The 26,967-nt window shown below is 41.6% G+C and overlaps 1 protein-coding gene across 1 annotated transcript; it reads right to left on the bottom strand.

The window, feature by feature from the left end:
• Positions 1-2,402: 2,402 nt before the first annotated feature.
• Positions 2,403-25,519, bottom strand: COPS5 (COP9 signalosome subunit 5; the record flags this gene model as incomplete). The annotated part of the gene is made up of 8 exons (XM_080695148.1): positions 25,362-25,519; positions 21,867-22,101; positions 19,557-19,685; positions 17,010-17,075; positions 15,040-15,125; positions 12,580-12,691; positions 6,126-6,274; positions 2,403-2,487 (listed from the first exon to the last, which is right to left on the bottom strand). The coding sequence occupies exons 1-8, from the start codon at positions 25,502-25,504 to the stop codon at positions 2,403-2,405; spliced, it is 1,005 nt and encodes a 334-aa protein (XP_080551274.1). The 5' UTR covers positions 25,505-25,519.
• Positions 25,520-26,967: the final 1,448 nt, after the last annotated feature.

The following is a 26,967-nucleotide window of genomic DNA, read 5'->3' as shown; positions in this document are numbered from 1 at the left end:
TCCAAAGGTTGGGTTTATGATCCCAGTTACACTAATCAGAGTAAAGACAGAACCTTATCCACACTGGTGAGCAGCTTCCTCCCAAGTGGCTGGTATGGTGTGCTACCAGTTTTGGAGGAAACTAGTTTGAGGTTAGGTCAGTATGAGGACAGAGCTGAGAACCCTAGCAGAATTCTAATCCAGCTCTGCCTAACTCAAATATGATTCTGTGCCCCGGAGTTAGGTATGCCTACAATTTTTTTTTTTTTTTTTTTTTTTGGTAGTACTGTGGGTGAAACCCAGGGGCTTTTCTACCTCCAGGCTAGACTCCCAGACCTATTTTATACTTTATTTGCAAACAGGGTCTCACTAAGTTGCTAAGAGCCTCACTAAGTAGCTGAGGCTGGCTTCTATTCTGTGTGGTCCTCCTGTCTCAGCCTCCCAAGCGCTGAGACACTGGGATTACAAGTGTGCGCCACCACATCTGGCATCTACAAATTCTTATGTGACTTTGTTTTGGGTTACTTTCACCCAGCATCTTACTGACACACTGAGACGTCTGAACATAATACGCCCAGTGAAAACAGGGCTGAAAACCTTTCTTTTCCTGGTTCTTTTTTTTTTTTTTTTTTTTTTTTTGTGTGTGTGTGTGGTACTGGGGATGGAACCTAGGGGCATCCTACCTTGAACTACACCCCCAGCCCTATTTTTTATTCTTTAATTTTGAAACAAGGTCTCACTAAGTTGCAGAGGGCCTAAGTAGCTGAGACTGGCAGAGAACCTTAATCCTCCTATCTCAGTCTCCCAAGTACTGGGATTACAAGTGTGCACCACCACATCACAAGTTATCTTATCCATTTTCACTGGCTTTTACTGCTAAATCTCTGGAGTGCTGAGAAAAAAAAAAAAAAAACCCAGTACATATTTAATGTTTAAAACTCTTTTAACTCTCCAGTGTTAGTACCAAATACAAAAGGCCCTGTGGGTTCTACCTCTTATGTCACCACTTGTCATTTCCTTCATTCTGTAGATGACCTCAAGTCTAAGTGAATCCTGTGACCTTGAAACCACTAGGTTTTTGCTTTCTGCCTGACTGTCTGCCTGTATTCTTGCTTGTAATAGTAACTGTTTACCTAACTCCTTTTTTTTCCTGGCTAGTCTTTTTCTTTTCCAAAATTTACCTTAATGGTCAGGCCATTTCCTTTGGGAAGCCTACATGGATTAAGTACTTCTCTCAAGAATTCCCCAGTACATTTACTTTCTTCATAGCAGTATACTTAAGTTCTTATTAACTTAAGCTTTAGATATCATGGTAAATTTTGTGACAACAGTGGTCATGTCCAACTTGTTCAACATTTCTTCAGAGAGTAATGCTGGATCTGGTTCAAGAAAGCACTTGGTGAGCTGGGTGTGGCGGCACACACCTGTAATTTCAGTATCTCAGTACTTGTGAGGCTGACAGGAGAATTGCAGGTTGGAGGCCAGCTTCAGCAACTTAGTGAGGCCCTACACAACTTAATGAGACCCTATTTTAAAATAAAAATAAAACAGGGTTGGGGGATATAGCTCAGAGGTAGAATGGCCCTGGGTTCAATCTCCAGTGACAGACAGACACACACAGACAGACAGAGACAGACAGACAGACAGAGACAGACAGACAGACAGACAGACAGACACACACACACACACACACACACACACACACACACACACACGGCACTTCTGAATATCTGAATGACTAGATACATACATAGTCTGGCCTAGATTCTGTCCCTAATAAGTTATTTCATTTTCAGAAAAATGGCATGACTTGGCTAATATTTATAGAAACATAAAAATGTTAAGTTAAATTATACTTTTATTACTAGACTGTTGAAAAAAGGTATAGGGCTTTTTTTTTTTGTGTGTGTGTGTGGTACTGGGGAGGGAACCGAGGGGCATTCTACCTCTGAGATACACCTCCAGCCCCCCCTTTTTTTTTTTTTTTTAAACAGAGTCTCACTGTGTAGCAAAGAGCCTAAGTAGCTGAGGCTGTCTGTGAACCATGATCCTCAGGTCACAGCCTCCCAAATGCTGGGATTACAAGAGTGTGCCACCACGCCAAGATGGTACAAGGAAACTTGAAAAGTAGCTCTGATCATCAGTGAAATGGTGACATCCACCCATTAACCTAGACAGGCAAAACTCTTTAAAAATAGGTTTTAATATTTTTTCTCTTATTTTCAAGAGCATTAAAGGATACTAGAGAAATAATGCAATTTCACCCACAAAACAATGAAAAGACAATTTCATTTTATAGCATTTTATTACAGGATGTTGATATTCTGGACATTGCAGAGCACCTTATACTTCTAAACAGATTTTTGGTAACTGGTTTCAAAAGCATTACTTGAGTTTCGGCATAAGTACTATTCAGAGACTGTTTAAGAGATGTTAATTTGATTAAATAGTTTATCCTTAATAACCTGAGACATCAATCCATGGATGGCTTCAATGGTAGTTTTACAGCTGAAAATAAAAAAAACATATTACATGATGTCACAAATTGAACACTCAAACAAGTAAGCTCCCCCTCATGTCTATCCATTCCCCCCCAATAATGTTTTTCAGTTTTATTCATACTCCCAAACCGTATCAATTTGAAGTTCGCTTTGGTGACTTTTAGTTTCCTACATCTTCTGACCCATTTTATTACATATTAGAACTTTCACAAAAGATAATATAAAATTTGATATAAATTCTAACAATTTTCTTATTTGTTAGCACTTTTAGGAAAAGTTCTACTTTAGAAGGCAACTAAAATTATATATTATATAATCAACATCTGGTGTACAATTAGTATTATACATTAATCATATATTATTAATGTTATATCCATAATTATAGATTAATTTCAATTAATCCAGACATAAAACCTATGATTCCCTTTTTATTAATTATTTAGAGAAATTAAAAAAGAATCTTAAAGAATGTTCTATTTTCTGAAATAATCACAAAAACATTACAAGCAAAGAAAAGCCATAGATTAGTGGGTAAAGGGCACAGATTTCAGAAATGATAAAAAGTGAAAAGCAGAGATAATGACAAAACCCCACTAATACACCTGAGAGATGTGATTCTTATGAAGTACCCTAAAAGGAATACCCTCTATTTTTATATTGCTACTTTTGTCCTTTGCACTTTTTTTGTGTGTGTGGTACTGGAGATGGAACCCAGGAGTATTCTTCTACCTCCGAGCTACACCCTCAGCCCTATTTTATTTTTTATTCTTTATTTTGAAACAGGTCTCACTGAGTTGCAAAGGGCCTCACTAAGTAATAATTTAGTTTGTCCGCGAACCTCCTGTTTCAGCCTCCCAAATGCTGAGATTAGAGGCGTGCGCCACCACGCACGCCAGGCTGTACTTTTCTTCTTATATAATTGAAGATATTCCTCTGAGTGTTTTTGCTTCACAAAAAATTAAGATGTAAATGTAAATAAAATTACAAATTATAGACATGAAGTCAGTTAAACAAAAATACACACTCAAAGCAATTACCAAAAAATAAGGCCTAATGCCAAAGAAAAATATGATTTTATTCTAGACTATTTGCCTTTTTTTTTTTTGTACTAGGGATTGAACCCAGGGGCATTCTACCTCTGAGCAACACCCTTAGCCCAATTTGATTTCTTATTTGGAAATAGGGTCTCACAAGGTTGCTGAGAGTTTAAGTTACTGAGGTTGGTTTTAAACCTGGGATCCTGTCTCAGCCTCCTGAGTACTGGGATTATAAGTGTGCGCCACCATGCCCGGCCTTGCTCTATCTTCTAAAAACACACGGAGAAGAAGGGAGTGAGGTAATTCTAACGCAAGGTGATTCCTACTGCACGCATATACTTCATCTTCCCTTTCCCCTTCTTCTTCTTCTTTTTTTTTTAATAGACCAATCCACTTTTTTTTTTTTTTTTGGTACTAGGGATTGAATGCCCAGGGGCATTTTACCACTGGGTTACACTCCAGCTCTATTTTAATCTGAATTTTGAAACAGGGTATAAGTTGTGGAGGAACTCACTAAGATGCCGAGGCTGGCTGCAAACCTGTGATCCTTTTGTTTAAGTCTCCCAAGTACTGGGATCACCAGTGTGGACCACCAGGCCTGGCTTTTTTCCCTTTTGAATACTGGAGATTGAACTAGAGGCATTGTACCTATGAACTACACTCTCAGCCCCTCTTATTTTGAAACAGGGTCTTGCCAAGTTGCTGAGGCTAGCCTCGAACCTTAGATCCTCCCATCTCAGGCTCCAAATGATTGGAATTAATGGTGTGCACCACTGTGCTGGGCCATTTTTCTTAAAACAGATACCAACATTTCAGTTTATATAGATGCCAACATGGTCCTCCCTTTTACCTAGTCATATTAAAATTCAATTTCTGTGGAAGTAAGTGTTATTTAGCTAGTTGTCTCACTCCTATATAGTCTGTGCAACTGAAGGGTTACATTATTATTTCATAAGGTATTTATAAACACATCCCAAATTTGTTTCTAAGAAATTCTTTGGCAGTAAAACTTGGGATACTAAATCACTTTATAAAGGCTAATCTAAGAAGTATAATTTAAGATACATTTTTATGTGCCATGGGATTTAAATACTTATGAAAAATTGAAATTTGGTTAATTTAATAAATCTTTTTTTGTGTGTGTGGTACTGGGGATGGAACCCAGAGGCATTCCACCTCCGAGCTACACCCTCAGCCCGATTTTTTATTCTTTATTTTGAAACAGGGTCTCAAGTCTCCCTGAGTTGCAAGGGTTTTTCTAAGTAGCTGAGGCTGGCCATGAACCATGATCCTCCTGTCTCAGCCTCCCAAATGCTGGGATTATGAGCGTGTGCCACCACGAATTTAAGAAATCTTAATCCTTCAGAAGATAATTAGAATAGGTTAGGACAAACTGGGCATGGTGGCACACGCTTGTAATTCCAGCATTTGCGAGGCTGAGACAGGAGGATCTAGGTCCGTGGCCAGCCTCACCTACTTAGTGAGGCCTTTTGTAACTCAATGAGACCCTGTTTCAAAGTAAAGAATAATAACTAGGGCTGGGGGCATAGCTCAGAGGTAGAATGGCCCTGGGTTCATCCCCAGAACCACACACACACACACACACACACACACACACACACACACACACACAAATAAGGGTTAGGACATCTTTAAGACAAAAAAGATATCCATTGGTGGACTGGTTTTCTCTGTTGCTTTCTAGCTGAACCTAGTAAAGGTGACCAGGAGTATTCCATTACACTACCTTTTTGTTGTGTGTGTGTGGTACTGAAGAATGAACTCAGAATCTGACATATTCTATACAATGGTCTACCACTGACCTCCCTATCCTCACCAGCCCCTTTTAAATTTTGAGTTAGGGTCTCATGAAGCTGTCCATGCTAGCCTTCAACTTTTGATTCTTCTGCCTCAGTTCTTGAGTAGCGGGAATTACAGGAATATACCATCGTGCCTGGCTTTATCTATGTCTTTGATTTAAGCTTTTTTTTTTGTGGTACTGGGGTTCCTGGAAACCCTTCTACCTCCGGGCTACACTCCCAGACCTTTTTTTAAAAATTATTATTATTTTTTATTTGGAAACAGGGTCTCCTAAGCCAGCGAGCCTGGCTACGAACCTCCGCTATCCTCCTGTCTCTGCCTCCCAAGTTGCGGGGATTACAAGTGTGCACCACCACGCCTGGCGCTGATTGAAGCTTTTAATATTTTCTAAATTTTCAAAGTTGAAATTTACACATGACAACTCTTAAAGGCCTCCCAAAGTTCAGTTGGAGTATCACTGTGAGTTATAACTAAGTTGAATCATAAGGAATTTGAGTCCTACTAGTATTATTTGCAAATGAAAGAAAAAGAGGAAAGTTGGGCGTGGTGGTGCACCCTTGTAATCCCAGCATTTGGGAGGCTGAGACCCGAGGATCCTGGTTCACAGGCAGCCTCAGTTACAGTGAGGCCCTCCACAACTTACTGGGACTCTGTTTCAAAATAAAGAATAAAAAATAGGGCAGGGGGTTTAGCTCGGAGGTTGAATGCCCCTGGGTTCCATCCCCAGACCCGGGGAAAAAAAAAAAAAAAAAAAAGAGAAGTAGCAATTTTACAGATTCACTCTTACCTGTCCCGCGTAGCTTTGGCAAGTTTGTCTTCTGACTTTCGGTCATGTGTTTCTAAACCCAACATGAAACTCCCTCGGCCCAGCTGGGCTTCTGACTGCTCTAACTTTTCAGACAAATCAAACACTTGACCAGTGGTATAGTCTGCATTCTGTGGAGAAAACGGTATTGTGTCAGTACATAATACAAGTTTGCTATTTAAAAAACTATACACTTGCAGCCGGGAATGGTGGCGCACGCTTGTAATCCCAGTATTCGGGAGGCTGAGACCACAGCATCGCGGTTCGTGGACAGCTTCAGCTACTTAGGCCCTCAGCAACTGAGTGAGACTCTGTTTCAAAAAAAATAGGGCAGGGGGTGTAGCTCGGAGTTCAAATTCCCCTGGGTTCCATCCCCAGACCCGCAATAAAAAAATAAAAATAAAAATAAAATAAAAAAACTATACACTTGCAAAACCGGCTTCCATATTCACGCAGTTCAAGTATTCCCTTATCATTTCAAAATTAAATTTGGAAATTTTCCTTTCTTTTTGTGATTCTGGGTATTTAACCCAGGGGATTCTACTTCCAAGTTATATCCTCCAGCCCAATTTTATACTCTCTAGGTCGCTGAGAGTCTCACTACTTGTCCAGGCTGTTCTTCAACCACTCTTCTTTCAGTCTCCCAAGTACTGGAATTACTGGTATGCACCATCACACCTGACTGGAAATTTTCTTTTTGACTGCTTAAGTCTAATATTTGTTATCACAGTAGGCTCTGAGGTACACAGATCTGAATTTAGGTTCTGGTTCAGCTGCAGATTGGTTGGGAGGCCTAGGGTATGCCTCTGACGCTTCAAAATGGGCATAGGTGGCAATAATTTCTACATAAGGTTATTTTGAAAATTAAACAAAGTAATAAAAGTTATCTTAGCATTGTCTATGGAACCTAGAAAAGGCTTAATAATTGTTAGATAATTTTGTTACTGTTATTGCTGAACTTTTAGAATTAGTACATATGACAATATTTATTTATTTATTTTTTTGGTGGTACTGGGGTTCCTGGAAGCCCTTCCACCTTTGGGCTACACTCCCAGACCTATTTTATACTTTTTATTTTTGGAAACAGGGTCTCTTAAGCCAGCACGGCTAGCTTTGAACCTCTGCGATCCTCTTATCTCCGCCTCCCAAGAGCGGATATTACAAGCATGCGCCACCACGCCCGGCCATATGACAATATTTAAAAAGTATGATTTGGCCGGGCGTGGTGGCGCATGGTTGTAATCCTAGCACTTGGGAGGTTGAGACACGAGGATCGCACAGGTTCAAAGCCAGCCTCAGCTTCTTAGTGAGGCTCTCAGCAACTTAGTGAGACCCTGTTTCCAAATAAAATATAAAATAGGTCTGGGAGTGTAGCCCAGAGATAGAAAGCCCCTGGGTTCTAGCCATAGTATTGCAAAGAAAAAGCAAGTAAATAAGTAAAAAAAAAAAAAAAAAAAAAAAAAAAAAAAAAAGTATGATTTGTTTGCATCCAACCTCAGCAACTTAGGGAGACCTTGTTTCAAAGTAAAGAAATAGGCCCAGCATGGTGGCACATACTTTTTTTTTTTTCTTTTGGTGGTATTGGGGTTCCTGGAAGCCCTTCTACCTCCAGGCTACACTCCCAGACCTATTTTATACTTTTTTATTTTTGGAAACAGGGTCTCTTAAGCCAGCGAGGCTAGCTTCAAACCTGTACAATCCTCCTGTCTCCGCCTCCCAAGCGCGCGGATTATAAATGTGTGCCACCATGCCCGGCTGGCACACACTTTCAATCCCAGTACTTGGGAGGCTGAGACAGAAGGATCACAGGTTTGCAGTCAGTCTCAGCAACTCTGTGATGCTCTCTACAACTTAGTGAGAGTCTCCTTGAGAATAAAAAAATAAGGCTGAGGGTGTAGCTCTAAGGTAGAATGAACCTGGGTTTGATCCCTAGCACACACACATAAAAAAAGACTTGTTTTAGCTTTTGTGATTATAAAATTAGCGGTTATCACCGGGCGTGGTGGCGCACGCTTGTAATCCCCGCGCTTGGGAGGCGAAGACAGGAGAATCGTGCAGGTTCGGAGCCAGCCTCGTTGGCTTAAGAGACCCTGTTTCCAAATAAAAAAAATATAAAATAGGTCTGGGAGCGTAGCCCAGAGGTAGAAGGGCTTCCAGGAACCCCAGTACCAGGGGAAAAAAAAAAAAAAATTAGTGGTATCACAGAATATACAGAAAATGTAGAATAATGTAAAGAAAATAAATACACTATCTAGCAAGAAATAATCTCTCCACCTAGCTATAAGCACAGTTATCTCTTTTTTTTTTTCTTCTTTGTGAATTAGAGATTGAACCCAAGGGCATTCTACCCTGGAATTATACCCCCAGCCCAATTTTATTTTATTTTTTATTTTGAAGCATAGGGTCTAAGTTGCCAAGGCTGGTCTCAAAACTGCTGATCCTATTTTAGCCTCCCAAGTACTGGGATTACAGGTGTGTGCTACCACACCTGGCTGCACAGTTACTTCTTCTTCTTTTTTTTTTTTTTTGGTGGTACTGGGGTTCCTGGAAGCCCTTCTACCTCTGGGCTACACTCCCAGACCTATTTTTATATTTTTATTTTAGAAACAGGGTCTTCTAAGCCAGCGCGCGCGGCTGGCTTTGAACCTGTGTGATCCTCCTGTCTCCGCCTCCCAAGCGCGGGGATTACAAGCGTGCGCCACCACGCCCGGCCCAGTTACTTCTTAAAGTAATGTTATATCTTCACATTTGGAAAACTGACATATGTATACTGTTTTTCTGTAATATTACATTTTTTTGTGGTACTGGAGATTAAACACAGGGGCATTCTACTTCTAAGCTATACTCCCAGCCTTTCTTTCTTTCTTTTTTTGTAGTACTAGGAGTTGAATCCGGGGGCATTCTACCTGCAAGCTACAACCTCAGCCCTATTTTTTATTCTTTATTTTGAAACAGGGTCTCAGTAAGTTGCAGAGGGCCTCACCAATTAGCTGAGGCTGGCTGTGAACCTATGATTCTCCTGTCTTAGCCTCTACTCCCAGCCTTTCAAAAAATTTTTTTTGTTTTGAAACAGGGTCTTGCTAGGTTGCTAAGAGTCCACTAAATTGTTGATGCTGGTCTTGAACCTGAGATTCTCCTGTCTCAGCCTCTCAAGTACTGGGATTACAGGTATGCACCACTATGCTTAGCTTGAACTATAGCTTTTTTTTTGTGTGTGTGTGTGGTACCAGGGATGGAACTCAGGGTCATGGACATTGTACCTCTGAGCTACAACCTCAGCCCTATTTTTTAGTCCTTTTATTTTTGAAACAGGGTCTCACTGCATTGCGAAGGGCCTCGCTAAGTAGCTGAGGCTGTCTGTGAACCGCGGTCCTCCGGTCTCTGCTTCTTGAATTCTGGGATTACAAGTGTGTGCTACCACACCAGGCAAACTATAGTATTTTAAAATATATTTTTAGGGGGTATAATTTTTTAGTTGTAGTCCAAACAACAAAAAAATTCAGAAAGATAAGACATGTATTACATTTCTTTCCTAAATCTTTGATAGAAGAAAATAGAATATTATTCTATTTGCTCAGTTTTTAAGATGGTATACAGGAAGTAGAGATTCACTACCAAAAAATAAGAAATTATTTGCTATTAACATTGCTATTACATATACTTCTTTTTTAGACAGATATTTATTTAGGAAAGTAGAGAATACACATTCGAGGGAAAATGTGGGCTACCCCCAAAATGAGAGAAGCCCAGAGAGAATTTAAAAATGCTATTAGTTCTTCCAAGCATTTTACAAATTTATGATACTGGTATGTGGTACTGAGGATTTAAGCCAGGGGTACTGAACCTATGAGCTGCACACCTAGCCTTTTATATTTTATTTTGAAAAAGAGTCTTGCTAAAATAATGCACACTAGCCTTGAACCTGCAATCTTTCTCTCTTGGCCTTCTAAGTACTAGGATTACAGGCATATGCCACTGGCTCAAACTTAGGATATTGTTAAAAGATGCATCTAGGTGGGCATGGTGGTACAAGCTTGTAATCCCAGTACATGGGAGCCTGATACAGGAGAACTGCAGGTTCAAGGACAGCATCATCAAGTAGTGAGATTCTCAGCAACCTAGGGAGACTATCTGAAAATACTACTACTACTACTACTACTACTACTACTACTACTACTACTACTACTGATAATAAAGGACTGGGGAACCCGGGTGTGGTAGCGCACGCTTATAATCCCAAGCCAGCCTCAGCTACTGAGCAAGGCTCTCAGCAACTTAGTGAGACCCTGTTCCAACTAAAGTATAAAATAGGTCTGGGAGTAAAGCCTGGAGGTAGAAAAGCCCCAGGGTTAAATCCCCAGTAACACACACACACACACACACAAAAAAAAAAAAAAAAAAATCTTTAAGCCAGGCGTGGTAGCTCACGCTTGTAATCCTATTATTTGGGAGGCTGAGACAGGAGGACTGTGGTTTGAGCTTCAGCTACTACTTAGGCCCTTTGCAACTCAGTTGAGCCCCTATTTCAAAATAAAGAATAAAAAATAGGGTAGGGGGTGTAGCGCATAGGTAGAATGCCCCTGGGTTTCATCCCCAGTACAGAAAAAAAAAAAAAAAAAAAGGAAGAACAGAAACCATGTCACAATTGAAGAAGCTCAAGTGAGGTCTTTTTTTTTTCTTCTTGGTTATGGGACATTCTACCTCCAAGCTACACCTCCAAGCCCTATTTTCTATTCTTTATTTTGAAACAGGGTCTAAGTTGCAGAGGGCCTCACTAAGTAGATGAGGCGATTCTCCTCTCAGCCTCCCAAACGCTGGGATTATAAGCGTACGGCACCATGCCTCACTTAAATGTGTGAAGTTTTCCATGAATACAATGCACCAAACAAAAAGTAATCATTTACTTTTTTATATGCTTTATTATATTCCAGGCATTTGCTAATTGATTCATGTTAAGTACCTAACTTTCTTAAATATATATTACCCCAAGAAAGGCTGTCTCATTTAATAACTTCCTGAAGGTCACACAGAACTAAACAAGTGGCAGAGTTATTTTGAAATCCAGTTTATTGAGTGGGTGCACTGGCGCACGCTTGTAATCCTAGCTCTTGGGAGGCTGAGACAGGCGGATCGCACAGGTTCGAAGCCAGCCTCAGCTACTTAGTGAGGCTCTCAGCAACTCAGTGAGATCCTGTTTCCAAATAAAATATAAAATAGGTCTGGGAGTGTAGCCCAGAGATAGAAAGCCCCTGGGTTCCATTCCTGGTATCACAAAAAAGAAGAAAAAAAAAAAAAAAAGAAATCCAGTTTATTTTGTTCCACATCCTATGGTTCTAGCCACTATGTGCATCGCACTATATCAAATGACCTTTTTTTCAAAAAAGTAAAAAGTTGTTCCTAAGTTGTAAATATAAAGTTAATACTCTTCTAAATATTTTATCAGAAAATATTCACTGTGTGTGTATTTATAATTTTTCCTACTCCCCAGCATCTGTTGCTCCTTCCCTGGCGTAGCTCCTATGCTCCTGAAAGAGCTGCCTTCACCCCAGCCTAGCAGGGAAGCATTGTCCTGGCCGCCACTCAAGGCCTACAGCGGGTCTAAGGAGGAGCACTCAACCTAAGCAAAGCCAGTCAGAAACAGCGAGGCTTTGCCTGAGCATATATGCAGAGGTGTGTGCTTCTTGATTTTCTATTTTGAACATGAAAACTGAGAGGCTGTGATCTAAAGCTAAAGATGCCATCTAACTTTTTTTTTTTTTTTTTTTTTTGTGGGTCTGGGGATGAAACCCAGGGATATTCGACCTTGAGCTATACCCCCTGCCCTATTTTTTATTCTTTATTTTGAAACAGGGTCTCACTAAGTTGTGAAGGGCCTCACTAAATAGCTGAGGCTGTCTGCGAACCGCGATCCTCCAGTCTCAGCCTCCCAAATGTTGGGATTACAAGCGTGCTCCACCACGCCCGGCTTAAGCTCTACTTCTACACTTAGCAACTTACACACTTCATTTTCTTTTCTTTTTCTTTCCCCCGGGTGCTGAGGACTGAACCCAGGACTTAGCATTGGCACACACTCTACAAAGAACATGTTCTCTCACCAGATTCTCATTCCTTTTTCTTTGAGTACCTATTACTTGAAATGAGTCCTGTCTGAGACACCTGGTGCAACAAAAGTATGATTTGTATATCTTTTCTTATAAATCTTTTTAGGGTAGGAGCAGAGCCACTCTATTTGCCATTTAGACTTGGTCTCTGATATATGACCTAGAATGGACTGGTCTAGTATCCTGACCTAGCTCTGTGGGGAAGAATCCCACCTGAGCATGGTGTCTTGGTCAAGCTGGGGAGAGCCTTTCTGTGAAGTAGAGTTTCAGATACTAAAGAGCTTTTGTAGCGTAGATAAATATTCAAATGCACCCCTTACAAGTCTAGTACTTACAGTAAGCAAGCTGGAGGAACTCAGAGTATTCACCCAGTATTTGTTCCACAAAAGCTCAAGTAATTTCCGATCCAAAGAAGATTTAAAATATGAGACTTCCAAGGCATAATATCTGTAAGAAAGCATACATTCAGAAAGTGAAAACCAGAATAGGTAACCATGATTTCTTTCACTTCAGGGGTGGTGGTTTCGAATCTTCTGTCTACTAAACCTCCTTGTTTTTCACTTTATCTTTTTGTGGCACCAGAGATTGAACCCATGAGCATTCTATCTCTGAGCTATACCCTGAACCCTATTTTATTTTTATTTTGAAACAAGGTCTCTCACTAGGTTGATGAGAGTCTCACTACTTCCTAGGCTGCCCTTAAATTTGTCTTAGCCTCCCAAGTACTGGGATCATAGGTGTGCACCCCCATGCCCAGCAACTTCCTTGTTTTGAATTTTTTTTTTTTTGTAGAGTCCAGAAATTTACAAGTTATTAACAGTCAATTAGGGTTTCTGAGTGATTTATGTTATTACAAACATAAGGCTTTTTGTGTGTGTGTGTGGTACTGGGGTTCCTGGAAACCCTTCTACCTCTAGGCTACACTCCCAAACCTATTTTATACATATATATTTATTTATTTGCAGGTCTAGGGATGGAACCCAGGGGCTTTCAACCTCCGAGCTATACCCCCTGCCCTATTTTTTATTCTTTATTTTGAAAGCGGGTCTGAGTTGCAGAGGGCCTCACTAAGTAGCTGACGCTGTCCACGAACTGCGATCCTCCAGTCTCAGCCTCCCAAAAGCTGGGATTACAAGTGTGAGCCACCATGCCTGGCCCTATTTTATATTTTTATTTGGAAACAGGGTCTCTTAAGTCAGTGAGGCTGGCTTTGAACAAGTGTGATCCTCCTGTCTCTGCCTCCCAAGCATGGGGATTACAAGCATGCACCACCGCACCCAGCAGAACATAAGTTTAATAAGCTGCCCATCTAAGTCAGCTATAATTTTTGTTAGCCTTTTAAAAAATACTGAAAGTGGCCAAGCGTGGTGGCATATGCTTGTAATCCCAGCATTTGGGAGGCTGAGACAGGAGGATCGCAGTTCGTGGATAGCTTCAGCTACTTAGTGAGGCCCTTTGCAACTCAGTGAGACCCTGTTTCAAAATAAAGAAAAAAAAATAGGGCTGGGAGTATAGCTTGTAATCCCAGCATTTGGGAGGCCGAGACAGGAGGATCATGGTTTGCAGATGGCTTCAGCTACTTAGTGAGGTCCTTCACAACTCTGTGAGACCCTGTTTCAAAGTAAAGAATAAAAAAATAGGGCTGGGGGGTGTAGCTTAGAAGTAGAATGCCTTTGGATTCCATCCCTAGTAAAGAAGGAAAAAAACAAAACAAAGGGCTGGAGATGTACTGCAGTGGTGGAGAGCCTCTTGGTACAGGTTAAAAAAAAAAAAAAAAAAAAAGGAAAAGAAAGCTGGGTGTGAATTCCAGCATTTGGGAGGCTGAGACAGGAGGATTGTGGTTCACGGCCAGCCTCAGCTACTTAGTGAGGCCCTCTGCAACTCAGTGAGACCCTGTTTAAAAAATAAAAAAGACTAAAATATAGAACTGGGGGTGTTGCTCGGATGTAGAATGCCCCTGGGTTCCAACCCTAATACTGCAAAAAACAAACAAACAAAAAAATAGGGCTGAGGGTGTTGCTCGGAGGTAGAATGCCTCTGGGTTCTACCCCCAGTTTAAAAAAAAAATTATTATGGGCCAAGTATCTTGTATATTGAGAAATAAGGTTGTGTGAAAGGCAAGTAACATGCTAGATTAAAAAACTTTATATATTATCCTAAATTCGTGTGTGTGTATGTGTGTGTGGTGTGTATGTATGTGTGTGTATATATATATCCCCCCAATGCTGTGGATTGAACCCAGGGGCATTCTATCTCCTAGCTACAGCCCTGGCCCTATTTTTTGTTCTTTCTTTCTTTTTATTTTTTTGTGGTACTTGGGGTGGAACCCAGAGGCTTTCTACCTCCGGGCTATACTCCCAGACCCATTTTATATTTTATCTGGAAATAGGGTCTCACTAAGTTGCTGAGAGCCTAAGTAGCTGAGGCTGGCTTTGAACCCATGTGATCCTCCTGTCTCAGCCTCCCAAGCGCGGGGATTACAAGCGTGCGCCACCACGCCTGGCTCTGTTCTTTATTTTGAAACAGCATCTCACTATGTTGTGGAGGGGCTCACTTAGTAGCTGAGGCTGGCCCTGAACATGTAATCCTCCTGCCTCAACCTCGCAAGTGCTGGGATTACAGGTGTGTGCCACCATGTTTGGCTTAAATTCATGTTAATTGTTATGTCAAAAGGTGTTGTATTATGAAATGCATTTTGTCTGAGCCTCTTTCTCATCTACAAGATAAAGTTTGGACAGGATGATCTATTAGGTTCCTTATGATGATAGCTTCATGCACATTTTTGAATTACTTACTGTTTGCAGTGTACACCGAAGTCTTCTATTTTATTAAGCGGGATAGTCTGGTACTCAGAAGGCCCTTCATCGGGAGGTTTGTAGCCCTAAAACAAAAATACGGAAAACAGAAGGACAAAAAAAAAACAAACAAACAAAAACAAAAACAAAAACAAAAAACAAAAAAAAAACAACAACATAAGAAAAACACATTATGTTTTTGTGTAGTTTTTTATTTATAGTAACACTAAATTTGGGGAGCCAAATAGTACTGGGGGTGGAACCCAGGGGCATTCTACCTCTGAACTATATCTCCGTACCTATTTCTTACTCTTTATTTTGAAACAGGGTTTACTGAATTGCAAATGGCCTCACTAAGTAGCTGAGCTCTCTGAGAATGGTGGTCCTCCTATCTCAGCCTCCCAAATGCTGGGATTACAAGCGCGCGCCACCACACTCAGCAACATAAGCATTCCAATAAAAAGTTTACTACTTCTACCCTCTTCCAACTCTATTTTGTGGCTGTAGCCTGGGTTTGATTTATAAATTCATTTATCTTGTCCTTAGCTGATGTATAACTATGCTAATATCTATTACAAAGCGCATGCTCCCTCTAGGGAAAGAAAAAAAAAAATCTATGTAGACTGTTGTTTCTCTAGTGCCTATCAGAATACCATGGACAAACAAATAGTGATCCTTAGATACTTTTTCTAGTAAAGGTCAGATATAACATATATGTATGACCTTTTGCTAGAGATGGTAGTAGTTTGATTGCTGCTTTACCATTAAATTGTTTTAGAACAGCCAAGCATGGTGGTACACCCTTGTAATCCCAGAATCCCAATACTTGGGAAACTGACAGGAGGATTGCAGGTTTAAGGACAGTCTCAGCAAGTAGTGAGATTCTCATCAACCTAGTGAAAACTCATTTCAAAATAAAAATAAAATAGGACTGAGTTGGGCGTGGTGGTGCATGCTTGTACTACCAAAAACAAATAAAGGCAATCCCAGCATTTAGAAAGTCGAGAAAGGAAGACTGCAGTTTGTGGACAGTCTGAGCTGCTTAGCGAGGTCCTTTGCAACTATGTGTGATCCTGTTTTAAAAATAAAGAATACCCTGTTTTATAAATAAAGAATTGCCGGGCATGGTGGCGCATGCTTGTAATCCCAGCCTTGGGGAGGCTGAGACAGGAGGATCACGGTTCATGGACAGCCTCAGCTACTTAGTGAGGCCCCCCGCAACTTAGTGAGGCCCTGTTTCAAAATAAAGAATAAAGCCGGGCGTGGTGGCACATGCTTGTAATCCCCCGCGCTGGGAGGCTGAGACAGGAGGATCGTGTAGGTTCAAAGCCAGCTTCCGCTGGTTTAAGAGACTCTGTTTCCAAATAAAAAATATAAAATAGGTCTGGGAGTATAGCCTGGAGGTAAAAGGCCCCTGGGTTCCATCCTCAGTACTACCAAAAAAAAAAAAAGAATAAAAAAAGAATAGGGCAAGGGATGTAGCTTGGAGGTCAAATGCCCCTGGGTTTCATCCCTAGACCTGAAAAACAAACAAACAAACAAACAAACAAACAAACAACAAAAAAATAGGGCTGCGGGGTGTGGAGGGTATAGCTTAGAGGTAGAATGCCCCTGAGTTCCATCCCCTGTATTGAAAAAAAAAAAAAAAAAAAAAAGGGGGGGGTGTTGTACGGAGACTGCCCCTGGGCTCAGTCTCCAGTACACCCACACACCCACAATGTTTAGAACAAAGAGATACTGCTTTTTTTTAATTTTTTAATTTTTGGTGGTGCTAGGGGTGGAACCCAAGTGCTTAGCTGAGGCTGGCTTCAAACCTGTGTGATCCTCCTGTCTCAGCCTCCCAAGCACTGGGATTATAAGCGTGCACCACCATGCCCAGCCAAGACATACTGCTCACAGCTATCTTCTTAAAGACAGGTCAAATATTTAGAGTTTCAAAATATATAAATACTTCTGATTTTAAAAATTACCTTTGGGTATGTCCGAAAGGCTCCAAGATTCACTTTCCCTGCAGATATTGTTCTTGTCGGATCAATCTACAAGAAAGACGGATTTAACATCTGTCAGTATAAGTCATAAATGCCTCAATTTATTCCATTATAAACCTGGAAATTTACATAAGGCTACATATACACAAAACAACTAAATGACCAAACTATATGAAAAAATAACCAAATCATAAAATCATAAAAGTTCAATATAATGGTTAAGTAAAAAAGTTCCTCACAGTAAATTTAGAGATTATACTTATTATATCATTTAACAATGTTATTTCAGAATTGCTCATCTGTGTGTGTGTGTGTGTGTATGTGAGAGATACATACATACATACATACATACATACATACATACATACTGCGGAGTGAATCTAAGGGCATTCTACCTTTGAGTTATAGCCCTCTATTTTATTTTGAAACGGGGTCTCACTTACAGTAGCCTCTCAGGTACTGAGATTGAAGTAGCGCTCCAGCACACCGAGCTCAAATTCATGTTTTTTTGCAGTGGGGTTTGAAACCAGGAGCATTTTACTTCTGAGCTACACTCCCAGCCCTATTTTATTTTTTGTTTTAAAACAGGGTTTTGGAGCTGGGCGTGGTGGCGCACGCTTGTAATCCCTGCGCTTGGGAGGCTGAGACAGGAGGATCGCACAGGTTCGAAGCCAGCCTCAGCTACTTAGTGAGGCTCTCTGCAACTTAGTGAGACCCTGATTCCAAATAAAATATAAAAAAGGTCTGTGAGTATAGCCCAGAGGTAGAAAGCCTCTGGGTTCTACTCTCAGTACCACCAAAACAAACAAACAAACAAACAAACAAAAAAAAACAAAAAAAACCCAAACCACACACACACACAAAAACAGTGTTTTGCTAGGTTGTGGCTCATCTTGCAAAGTTTCTAAGGCTGGTCTTGAATCTGCAATCCCCCTATCCTAGCCTCTTAAGGACTGGGATTATAGGCATGTGCCACCACACCCAGCTTAAAATTATTTATTTACTTATTTATTTATTGGCAGGTCTAGGGATGGAACCCAGGGGCATCTGACCTCCAAGCTACACCCCCAGCCCTATTTTTTATTCTTTATTTTTCTGAAACAGGGTCTCACTGAGTTGCAAAGGACCTCACTAAGTAGCTGAGGCTGTGCGCGAATCGCGATCCTCTGTCTCAGCCTCCCAAATGCTGGGATTACAAGCATGCGCCACCACGCCTGGCTCTTATTTTTTATTTTGAAACAGGGTCTCACTAAGTTGCGGAGGGCCTCACTAAGTAGCTGAGGATGTCTGTGAACTGTGATCCTCTGGTCTCTGCTTCCCAAATGCTGGGATTATAAGCGTGCGCCACCATGCCTGGCTCCAAATTAAAAAGAAAAAAAAAATTTTTTTTTTTTGGCAGTACTGGGAATGGAACCCAAGGGCATTCTACCTCCAAACTACACCCCCCAGCCCTATTTTTTATTATTTTGAAACAGTGTCTCACTGATTTGCAAAGAGCCTAAGTAGCTGAGGCTGTGCAGGAACCGTGATCCTCCTGTCTCCACCTCCCAAATACTAGGATTACAGGTGTGCGCCACTAGGCCCGGCTCCAAATTATTTTTTTATTAAAATAAAATTTTGGAAGCCGGGTGTGGTGGCACACGCTTGTAATCCCAGCATTCGGGAGGCTGAGACCAGAGGATCACGGTTCGCGGACAGCCTCAGTTACTTAGTGAGGCCCCCCCCGCAACTTAGTGAGACCCTGTCTCAAAATAAAGAATAAAAAATAGGGCAGGGGGTGTAGCTCGGAGGTCGAATACCCCTGAGTTCCATCCCCAGATCCACAAAAAAAAAAAAAAAAAAAAAAAAAAAAAATTTTTTTTTGGCCGGATATGGTGGCACATGCTTGTAACCCCTGCACTTGGGAGGCGGAGACAGGAGGATTGCATAGGTTTGAAGTCAGCAGTGCTGGCTGAAGAGACCCTGTTTCCAAATAAAAAAAATATGAAAATAGGTCTGGGAGTGTAACCCGGAGGTAGAAGGGTTTCCAGGAACCCCAGTACCACCAAAAATAAAATAAATAAATAAATAAATAAATAAATAAATTTTTGTTTGGGATTGAACCCGGAGGCATTCTCCTCACACCCATGACTATTTTGAAACATAGTTTTACTAAGCTGTTGAAGCTGGCAATCTTCTGGTCTCAGCATTCGAAGTCCTAGCATTACAGGCATATGGCATTGTGCCTGTCCTTTTTTTTTCAATAGACAACAGTCCTGTTTACTCAATTCAGATAATACTACTGAAGGCCTATGATAAGCTGGGTGCTGACAGGAGTGCTATGTTTATGCTCATTTTATGGGAGAGGGGTATGAGATATAGACAGGTTAATAACCTGCTCAAAGTCCCAGCTTGGTAGAATTCAGATTCAAACCTAAGCAGAGATAGCAGGGTCTTGTTTTTTACTTCGTCGTTTTGATTTCTAAGTACATCCTTGCTTTAGCAACTCTTCATCAAGAATTTAATTAACACTGGTTTAGAAGTACTTACTACCACTGCTACGAATGGCTCCTGGAACTGCTGATTAAGCATCTGTGTACTGACGTCAATCCCAGAAAGCCAACAGCCATAGCCAGGGTGGCTATGGTACCAGCCGATCGCATTTTCAAGGCGGCCAACCTAACACATGAAGAGGATAAAGAACCTTGAGGGTCCTGTTTAATCATAAAGACACTTGAAATTTGTTTCTTTTACATAGCATTCTGGTAAAATAACAGTATGTATATAGAATCCTTCATAGCATATGCTGCTTTCAACTTAGAAAAAGGATTTTTTTGAATAGATAATGTATATAAAGCACAAAATTAGTAAGGTACAAGAATAAGAATATTTATCCAGTCTTCTTTCCATTTCTTTCCTCTCAACTATAGGTTATTCAGCACAGATGTTACCTTGATAGTCAGCTGCATTTATATCCTTACAGAAATATTCTCTGCACATATACAGTTAATAAACACACACACATAGACACACAGTAGCATAATATGTACACAGTATTTTACACTTTGCTTTTGTACTCAACAAACCATTCTAGAGTTTGTTCCATATATATATATACATATACATATATATATATATATATTATGTATTTATTTAAATACAAAGATAGCTCCTTTTTGAGGTTGCCTAAGCAGTTGTTTGATGGATATATCATAATTTAATTAACTATTTTATACTCAGAACATTTAGATTTCAAACATTTATTCAATCATTTATTATTTATTTATTTTTGTGGTACTGGGAATTGAACTCAGGGGCATCCTACCTCTGAGCTACACACCTGACCCTATTTTTTTATTCTTTATTTTGAAACAGGGTCTCACTAAATTGAGGATTGCCTTACTAAGTAGCTGAGGCTGGCCAGGAACCTGTGATCCTCCTGTCTCAGACTCTCAAGTACTAAGATTACAAGTATGTGCTACCACGTCCAGCTACCAAACTTTTAATTTATTTTGGTGCTAGAGATTGAATCTAAGGTTTTGAACATGTACTCATGTGTGTGTGCATGCGCGTGTGTGTATGCATGTGCCCGTGGTGTGTGTGTGTGTGTGTGTGTGTGTGTGTGTGTGTGTGTGTTACTGGGGATTGAACCCAGGGGCATTCCTTTTTTTTTTTTTGGTGGTACTGGGGTTCCTGGAAGCCCTTCTACCTCTGGGATACACTCCCACGGGTTACACTCCCAGACCTATTTTTTAACTTTTTATTTGGAAACAGGGTCTCTTAAGCCAGCGTGGCTGGCTCCGAACCAGTGCGATCCTCCTGTCTCTGCCTCCCAAGCGCGGGGATTACAAGCGTCTGCCACCACGCCCGGCCTTTTTTTTTTTTTGGTGGTACTGGGGGTGGAACCCAGAGGCTTTCTACCTCTGGGCTATACTCCCAGACCTATTTTATATTTTATTTGGAATCAGGGTCTCACTAAGTTGCTGAGAGCCTCACTAAGTTGCTGAGGCTGGCTTTGAACTGGTGCGATCCTCCTGTCTCAGCCTCCCAAGCACTGGGATTCCAAGCGTGCGCCACCACGCCCGGTGAACCCAGGGGCATTCTACCTCTGAGCTACATTCCCATCCCTATTTTACTTTGATTTTTGAAACAGGGTCTCACTAAGTTGCTAAGAGTCTCACTACTTGCTGAGGCTGTCCTCAAACTCATAATCCTCCTGCCTCAGTCTTCCAAGTACTGGGATTACAGGCATGTGCCACCATGCCTAGCTCCTGAGTATGCATTTTACCACTGAGCTACAACCCCATCCCATTTTTTTTTTTTTTTTTGTAGTACTGGGGATGGAACCCAGGGGGATTTTACCTCTGACACCCCCACCCCTAATTTTTTTTAATTCTTTATTTTTGAAACAGGGTCTCACTGAGTTGTGAAGGGCGTTGCTAAGTAGCTGAGGCTGTTGGTGAACTGTGATCCTCCAGTCTGCACCTCCCAAATGCTGGGATTAGAAGCATGAGCCACCATGCCTGGCTTTCCAAATTTTGATTTTAAACAGATATATGGAATGCATGTAAGAATTATGTAGAAGAAGAAAAAAAAAACCAAAAACAAAAAACTATGCTCCAAATCTATTTTTCTGTGAAGGGGATCAAACCCAGAACCTTGAGCTTGCTAGGCAAGTGCTCTATCACTGAGCTACACCTCCAGCCCCTATGCTATGAATCTTATCAGGATTTTAATCTCATCTACATTTTATATAGAGACTATTGAATTAAGTGTAAAAATTAAAGATAATAGTTTTAAGTTAGAAACTTAAAAGTCACCTCGAGACTCTACTGAACTTTAAGAAAAGTTCATTTTTACCTGTTTGGCATTTTCGATGTATGCAGCCATGTATTCATAAGCAGCAGCCTGAGCATTTACTCGGGTTTCAGTGCCCTCTACAGGCAAAGCAAAGCTGTCCATGATGATCATGGTTTCACCATCCACTTTTCCTAGCATCAAACCCATCACTTCCAAGTTGCCTCCTGATCTGGCATGCATCACCATTTTCAGTAGAGCCAAGGCTGAGATTTTGCAGTACTTAAAATAATGGTGACTACAAAACAAAACAAAATATCACGATATAATTACATTTCTCATATAAAGTACAATCTCAAAATACAGTTTCTGTGAAGACAATGAGCAAGCCGGGCGTGGTGGCGCATGCTTGTAATCCCAGTACTTGGGAGGCTAAGATGGGAGGATTGGGGTTCATGGCTAGCCTCAGTTACTTAGTGAAGCTCTCTGCAACTTAGTGAGACTCTGTTTCAAAATAAAGAATAAATAATAGGACTGGGGGTGTAGCTTGGAGGTAGAATGCCTCTGGGTTCCATCTCTAGCACCACAAAAAAGAAAAGAAAAAAAAAAGATAATGAGTTAGCACTATATGGATTTACATCAATGGAAAGGGAGTGTAAAATGTGGAAAGAAAACTGAGTAGAAAAGGAGTTCCTTCAGGGCATTTGAAATAATAAACATATCATAGTCCTGCATGGCATTCCCCCTGAAAAGTCTGAAACTTATTTATTCATTTATTTTTGTGGTACTGGGATAGAACCAGGGGCACTCTACCTCTGAGCTATATCCCCCACCCCATTTGATTCTTAATTTTTTAAACAGGGTCTCACTAAGTTGCTAAGGCTGTCCTTGAACCTGCATTCCTCTCAGTCTCCCAAGTACTGACAATACAAGTAAGCGCCAGCATGCCCACCTTGAAATAGCTTTTAAATATAACGGTCAAATGAGGGAATAACACGATCATTTCAGTAGGCTTCTCCTCCATTCATCTGAAATCATAGATCTCTGATTCTGACTCTGGTCAAATGGTTTTGACTAACCTTTCTCAGACCTAACCTGAATGAATGGTTATGAATCATCCACCTACTTAGGTTTGAATTTTGGTAGTCACTCTCCAACTCATAACGGGACAACCATTTTATGTTGGTACACCAGTTTTCTTTTCTTTTCTTTTGGTGGTACTGGAGACCTCTGAGCTGCACCTCCAGTGCTATTTTATTTTTTATTTTGAAACAGGGTCTCACTAAGTTGTTGAGTCTGGCCTTGAACCTGCAATACTCCTGTTTCAGCCTCCTAAATAATGGGATTACAGGCATGTGCTGCCACTCCTGGCTCCCATTATTCTTATCTGTGAACAGGAGCCTTCACAGTTGTTAGGATGGAATTACATACATAAAATGCTTATTTTAGTGCCTGATACAGACTAAAACCATAGATACTATTACTAACACCATTAACCTGTTTCTTATGGTACATTCAAAAGAACAGCATGTTGAAGGGTATGGTCTCTCTCTGTGATATCAGCCTCAAAATTAAAAAGTAGCCCTAATATCCCTATTTTTCCTGTGACAACTATTCTAGAGTTTGTCTTCATTGGATATGACTAAATTCTTGAATGAAAATTATATTTTGGTCTCACTATGCAGCCCAAGACAGCTAGAATGAATATAATTAGAGCCACAGAGAAGCAATCCCCCCTTTACCCCTGCAGTCCTGGGGACTGAACCCAGGAGCAGTCTGTTTCTGAGCTCCACCCCAGCCCTATTTTTTATTTTGAATCAGGGTGTCACTAAAGTTGCAGAGGGCCTCCTTAAGTAGCTGAGGCTGGCCACAAACCTGTGATCCTCCTGTCTCAGCCTCCCAAATACTGGGATTATAATGACCACGCCTGGTTAGAGGCAAATATTTAATATACTACATCAACTAAAATGCACAGCTTGCTACAGAAGAAAGCAGAGGAGTTGGGTGTGGTGGTTCATGCCTGTAATCCCAGTACTTGGGAGGCTGAGACAGGAGGATCACAGGTTTGATGACAGCCTTAGCAAGCAGCAAGACTGTCAGCAACCTAGTGAGACCCTGTTTCAAAAATAAAAATAAAATAGGGATGGGAGTATAGCTCAGAGGTAGAATGCTCCTGGGTTCAATCCCTAGTACCAAAAAGAAAAAATAAGTAATTAAGCACACAACCAGGCAACCTAACAAGATGTAGGGTGGACAGTAAATGTCTCCGGGGAATCTTTCTAGATATCTACATAAAGAAACTGAGTTTATTTACTTATTTTTTTGTGGAACTGGGGATTGAACCCAGGGGCATTCTACCTCTGAGCTACACCCCAGCTCTATTTTTTAGTCTTTATTTTGAAAGGATCTCCCTAAGTTGTGGAGGACCTGAGGCTGGCTGCAAGCCTGCGATCCTCCTGTCTTAGCCTCGCAAGTACTAGGATTATAAGTGTACGCCACCATACCTGGCTTGGAACTGAGTTTAGTTTCCAATCTTTGCCAGATTTCAACCAACAAGGCAAATTATATGGACACCTGGTCATGAAGTCAAGACTGATAATTGTGAGACATGGTCTTATATTGATCTTTTAAGAGTTTACTGCCTCGATGTGACCATGAGGTATATTACTTAATGTATTTTCTTATTTGCAGAAAAAGAATGAAAATACAGCACTGGGTTGTCATGACAATTAAATGACATGAAAATCCCTGGCTCAGGGTCTAGCCCATATTAAACACTTAAACATTGCTGAAACTGAACACTGACAGGTAAGGCTCTTTATAAAAAGACCACGAGGCAGATAAAGTATGTTCTGTGCTTGACCACAGCTCTCCTTTCTCTCTGTCCATTGGACAGTGTCCTTTCATGCTTCTTTTACTCCCTAATAAAATTTGCTCTCCAGAAGGATAAATCATATGGCTAAAGAACCCTTATTTGACTTGTCATCACTCCCAGGGATACATAAATTTTGCTAAGGGGCAAAGAACCTTAAGTTATCTTTCTAGACATTCTGGCTTAAATGAACTGGTTGGGAAGTTAGAGGCTGCGTATTTCAGAAATAATTACCAGCAAAAAGCAAAAACAAAGAAACTAGTATAGGTCTATAAAAGATGGGTCGCAGCTATTTTCAAGAACCTTGGCCTGATAATTCTATTTCAGTTGCGATCCCCGGTTGGGGATCAGCCGAAGGCCCAATAAGGTACATGTTGACACCGGGTCAAGGCACAGTGTGTGGAATATATGACAATAACAACATCGAGAATTGATAACCGAAATCACCGCTTGTTGTTCTCCCTTTACGTCCTCTGCAGTCAAGGGACGGAAAGGAGAGTCAAAGCAGGCCCCGGCGGGCGGAGGGGCTCAGGCGCCGCGGGTCTGCAGGAAAGGCCCTAAAGCACACGCCCTCCTCTCCCCTCCCGCGGAGACCCGCTCCCCACCCGACAGCCCCCACCCCCCAGGGCGTCTCAACAACCCCACCATCCCTTCCCTCCCCTGCGTGTCACCAGGGACCTCCTCACTCCTTAGTCCAGGGCTTCGCCGCCAGAATTTCTTGCTGCTGTTTTTTGTCGTATTTGTAGATTTCGTCGATACTCTGGGCTTCCTGCATGTTGTTGGCTAATTCCCAGGTTTTCTGGGCCATACCGCTCCCGGACGCCGTCATCGCAGAGCAACCAGAGAAGTTGTGGTCTCCACAACCAAGACGCAACTTTATTTCGCTGCGTTTCCGGGTGCGGGCCTCGGGTCCTTCCCTCCAGGGATGCAAAATCTTGCTAGACTCCCGAGGCAGCCATGACACTTGGGACCGGAGGTGAGGTCGGCTCAGACCATCGGGGACTGCGGGGGCCTTCGGGACGCGACCACGTTATGAGCGATTTCTTTGGGACTTAGGGAGAAAGGAATCGCTTTGCGGTTGGGATGAGAACGTACTGCCTAGAAACACTATATGCGTGGACTAGGACCAACAGAACGCCGCGGCGTGGGAATGGTATAGCCTTCCTCGCCGGAAGAAGGGCAGGTTCGGGTTTTGCCAGGAGCGCTTTCGCCGCCTCCGTCCCCACTGCGCAGGCGCCGCTTCCGCCCCCCCACTGCGCAGGCGCCGCCGCCGCTTTCTCCCACCCCCCCCCTCCACTGCGCAGGCGCTGCAGCCGCCGCTTTCGGAGCGGGTGGGGCCTTTAGCCAGGCTGGTGGAGCCGGGGGCTTTGGGGTGCGGGTCCTTGCAGTGAAGTGAATTATTGACAGGCTAAAAAATAAGGTTGTCTTTGAAAGCCTGAAATGAGATGTAAGTAGTTCTGGGTGCTGGTTCTGGAAAGGAAGCTACACGGTGTCCTACTTTAAAAATGATTCCATGCGCATGCGTAAAACCCCGGGGTTTGTGCTTGCTTGGCGCTGGGGTTTTAGATGGGCTTTCGGGAGTGGTCGGAGGGGCGATAAAACTCGTGAGTTCCGGTGGTGGTACCTTTTGCAGTGCTTGTAAAAGTTAACATCTCTCGATACTATGAGCTATTGGTGTCCTGCAAATGTCCAGTACTCCATTTTTCTAATAGGTTGCAATTTAGTCTTTAACTGCCTTTGTCTCTGGGCGAAATTAATCCCGGCAACCTGTTCCTTTCTTACAGCAGAGAATTAGATGTTAGTTGCATTTGTTTAGTTATTTTAGGTATTCCCTGTCCCATCCCTGCATCCATTCTGGATTCTGAGTTTCAAGACACAGACTAGGCCTGCGTTCACTTGTTCACTGTTTTATCCCTAACACTTAGATTTAGGATAAGTGTTGAGTAAACTTTTTAAAATTATTTTATTTATAAACTGAGGATTTACCCAGGGACATTCTACCGCTGGGCTACACCCTCACTCCTATTTGTTTTATTCTTTATTTTGAAACAGGGTCTCTCTAAATTGCAGAGGGCCTAAGTGCCCGAGGTTTTGCTGCGAACCTGCAATTCTCCTATTGTAGTTTCTCAAGTATTGGGATTACAAGCTTGCTCCACCACGCTCAGCGTTTAGGAAATTAAAATGTTTTTCTTGTTGGTGGGAGGGCATCATAGCCATTCATAGCACCTGTCCCAACTTCACTTTTTAGTCTCCCTGAAGCTTTTCATTCTAGCAACGCCAGTACTTTTACTT

This window comes from Muscardinus avellanarius, assembly GCF_963383645.1.
Source record: "Muscardinus avellanarius genome assembly, chromosome: 4".
Taxonomy (NCBI): Eukaryota; Metazoa; Chordata; class Mammalia; order Rodentia; family Gliridae; genus Muscardinus; species Muscardinus avellanarius.
The sequence above is the reverse complement of the archived record's forward strand: the minus strand, read 5'-3'. Positions and strand labels throughout refer to the sequence as shown.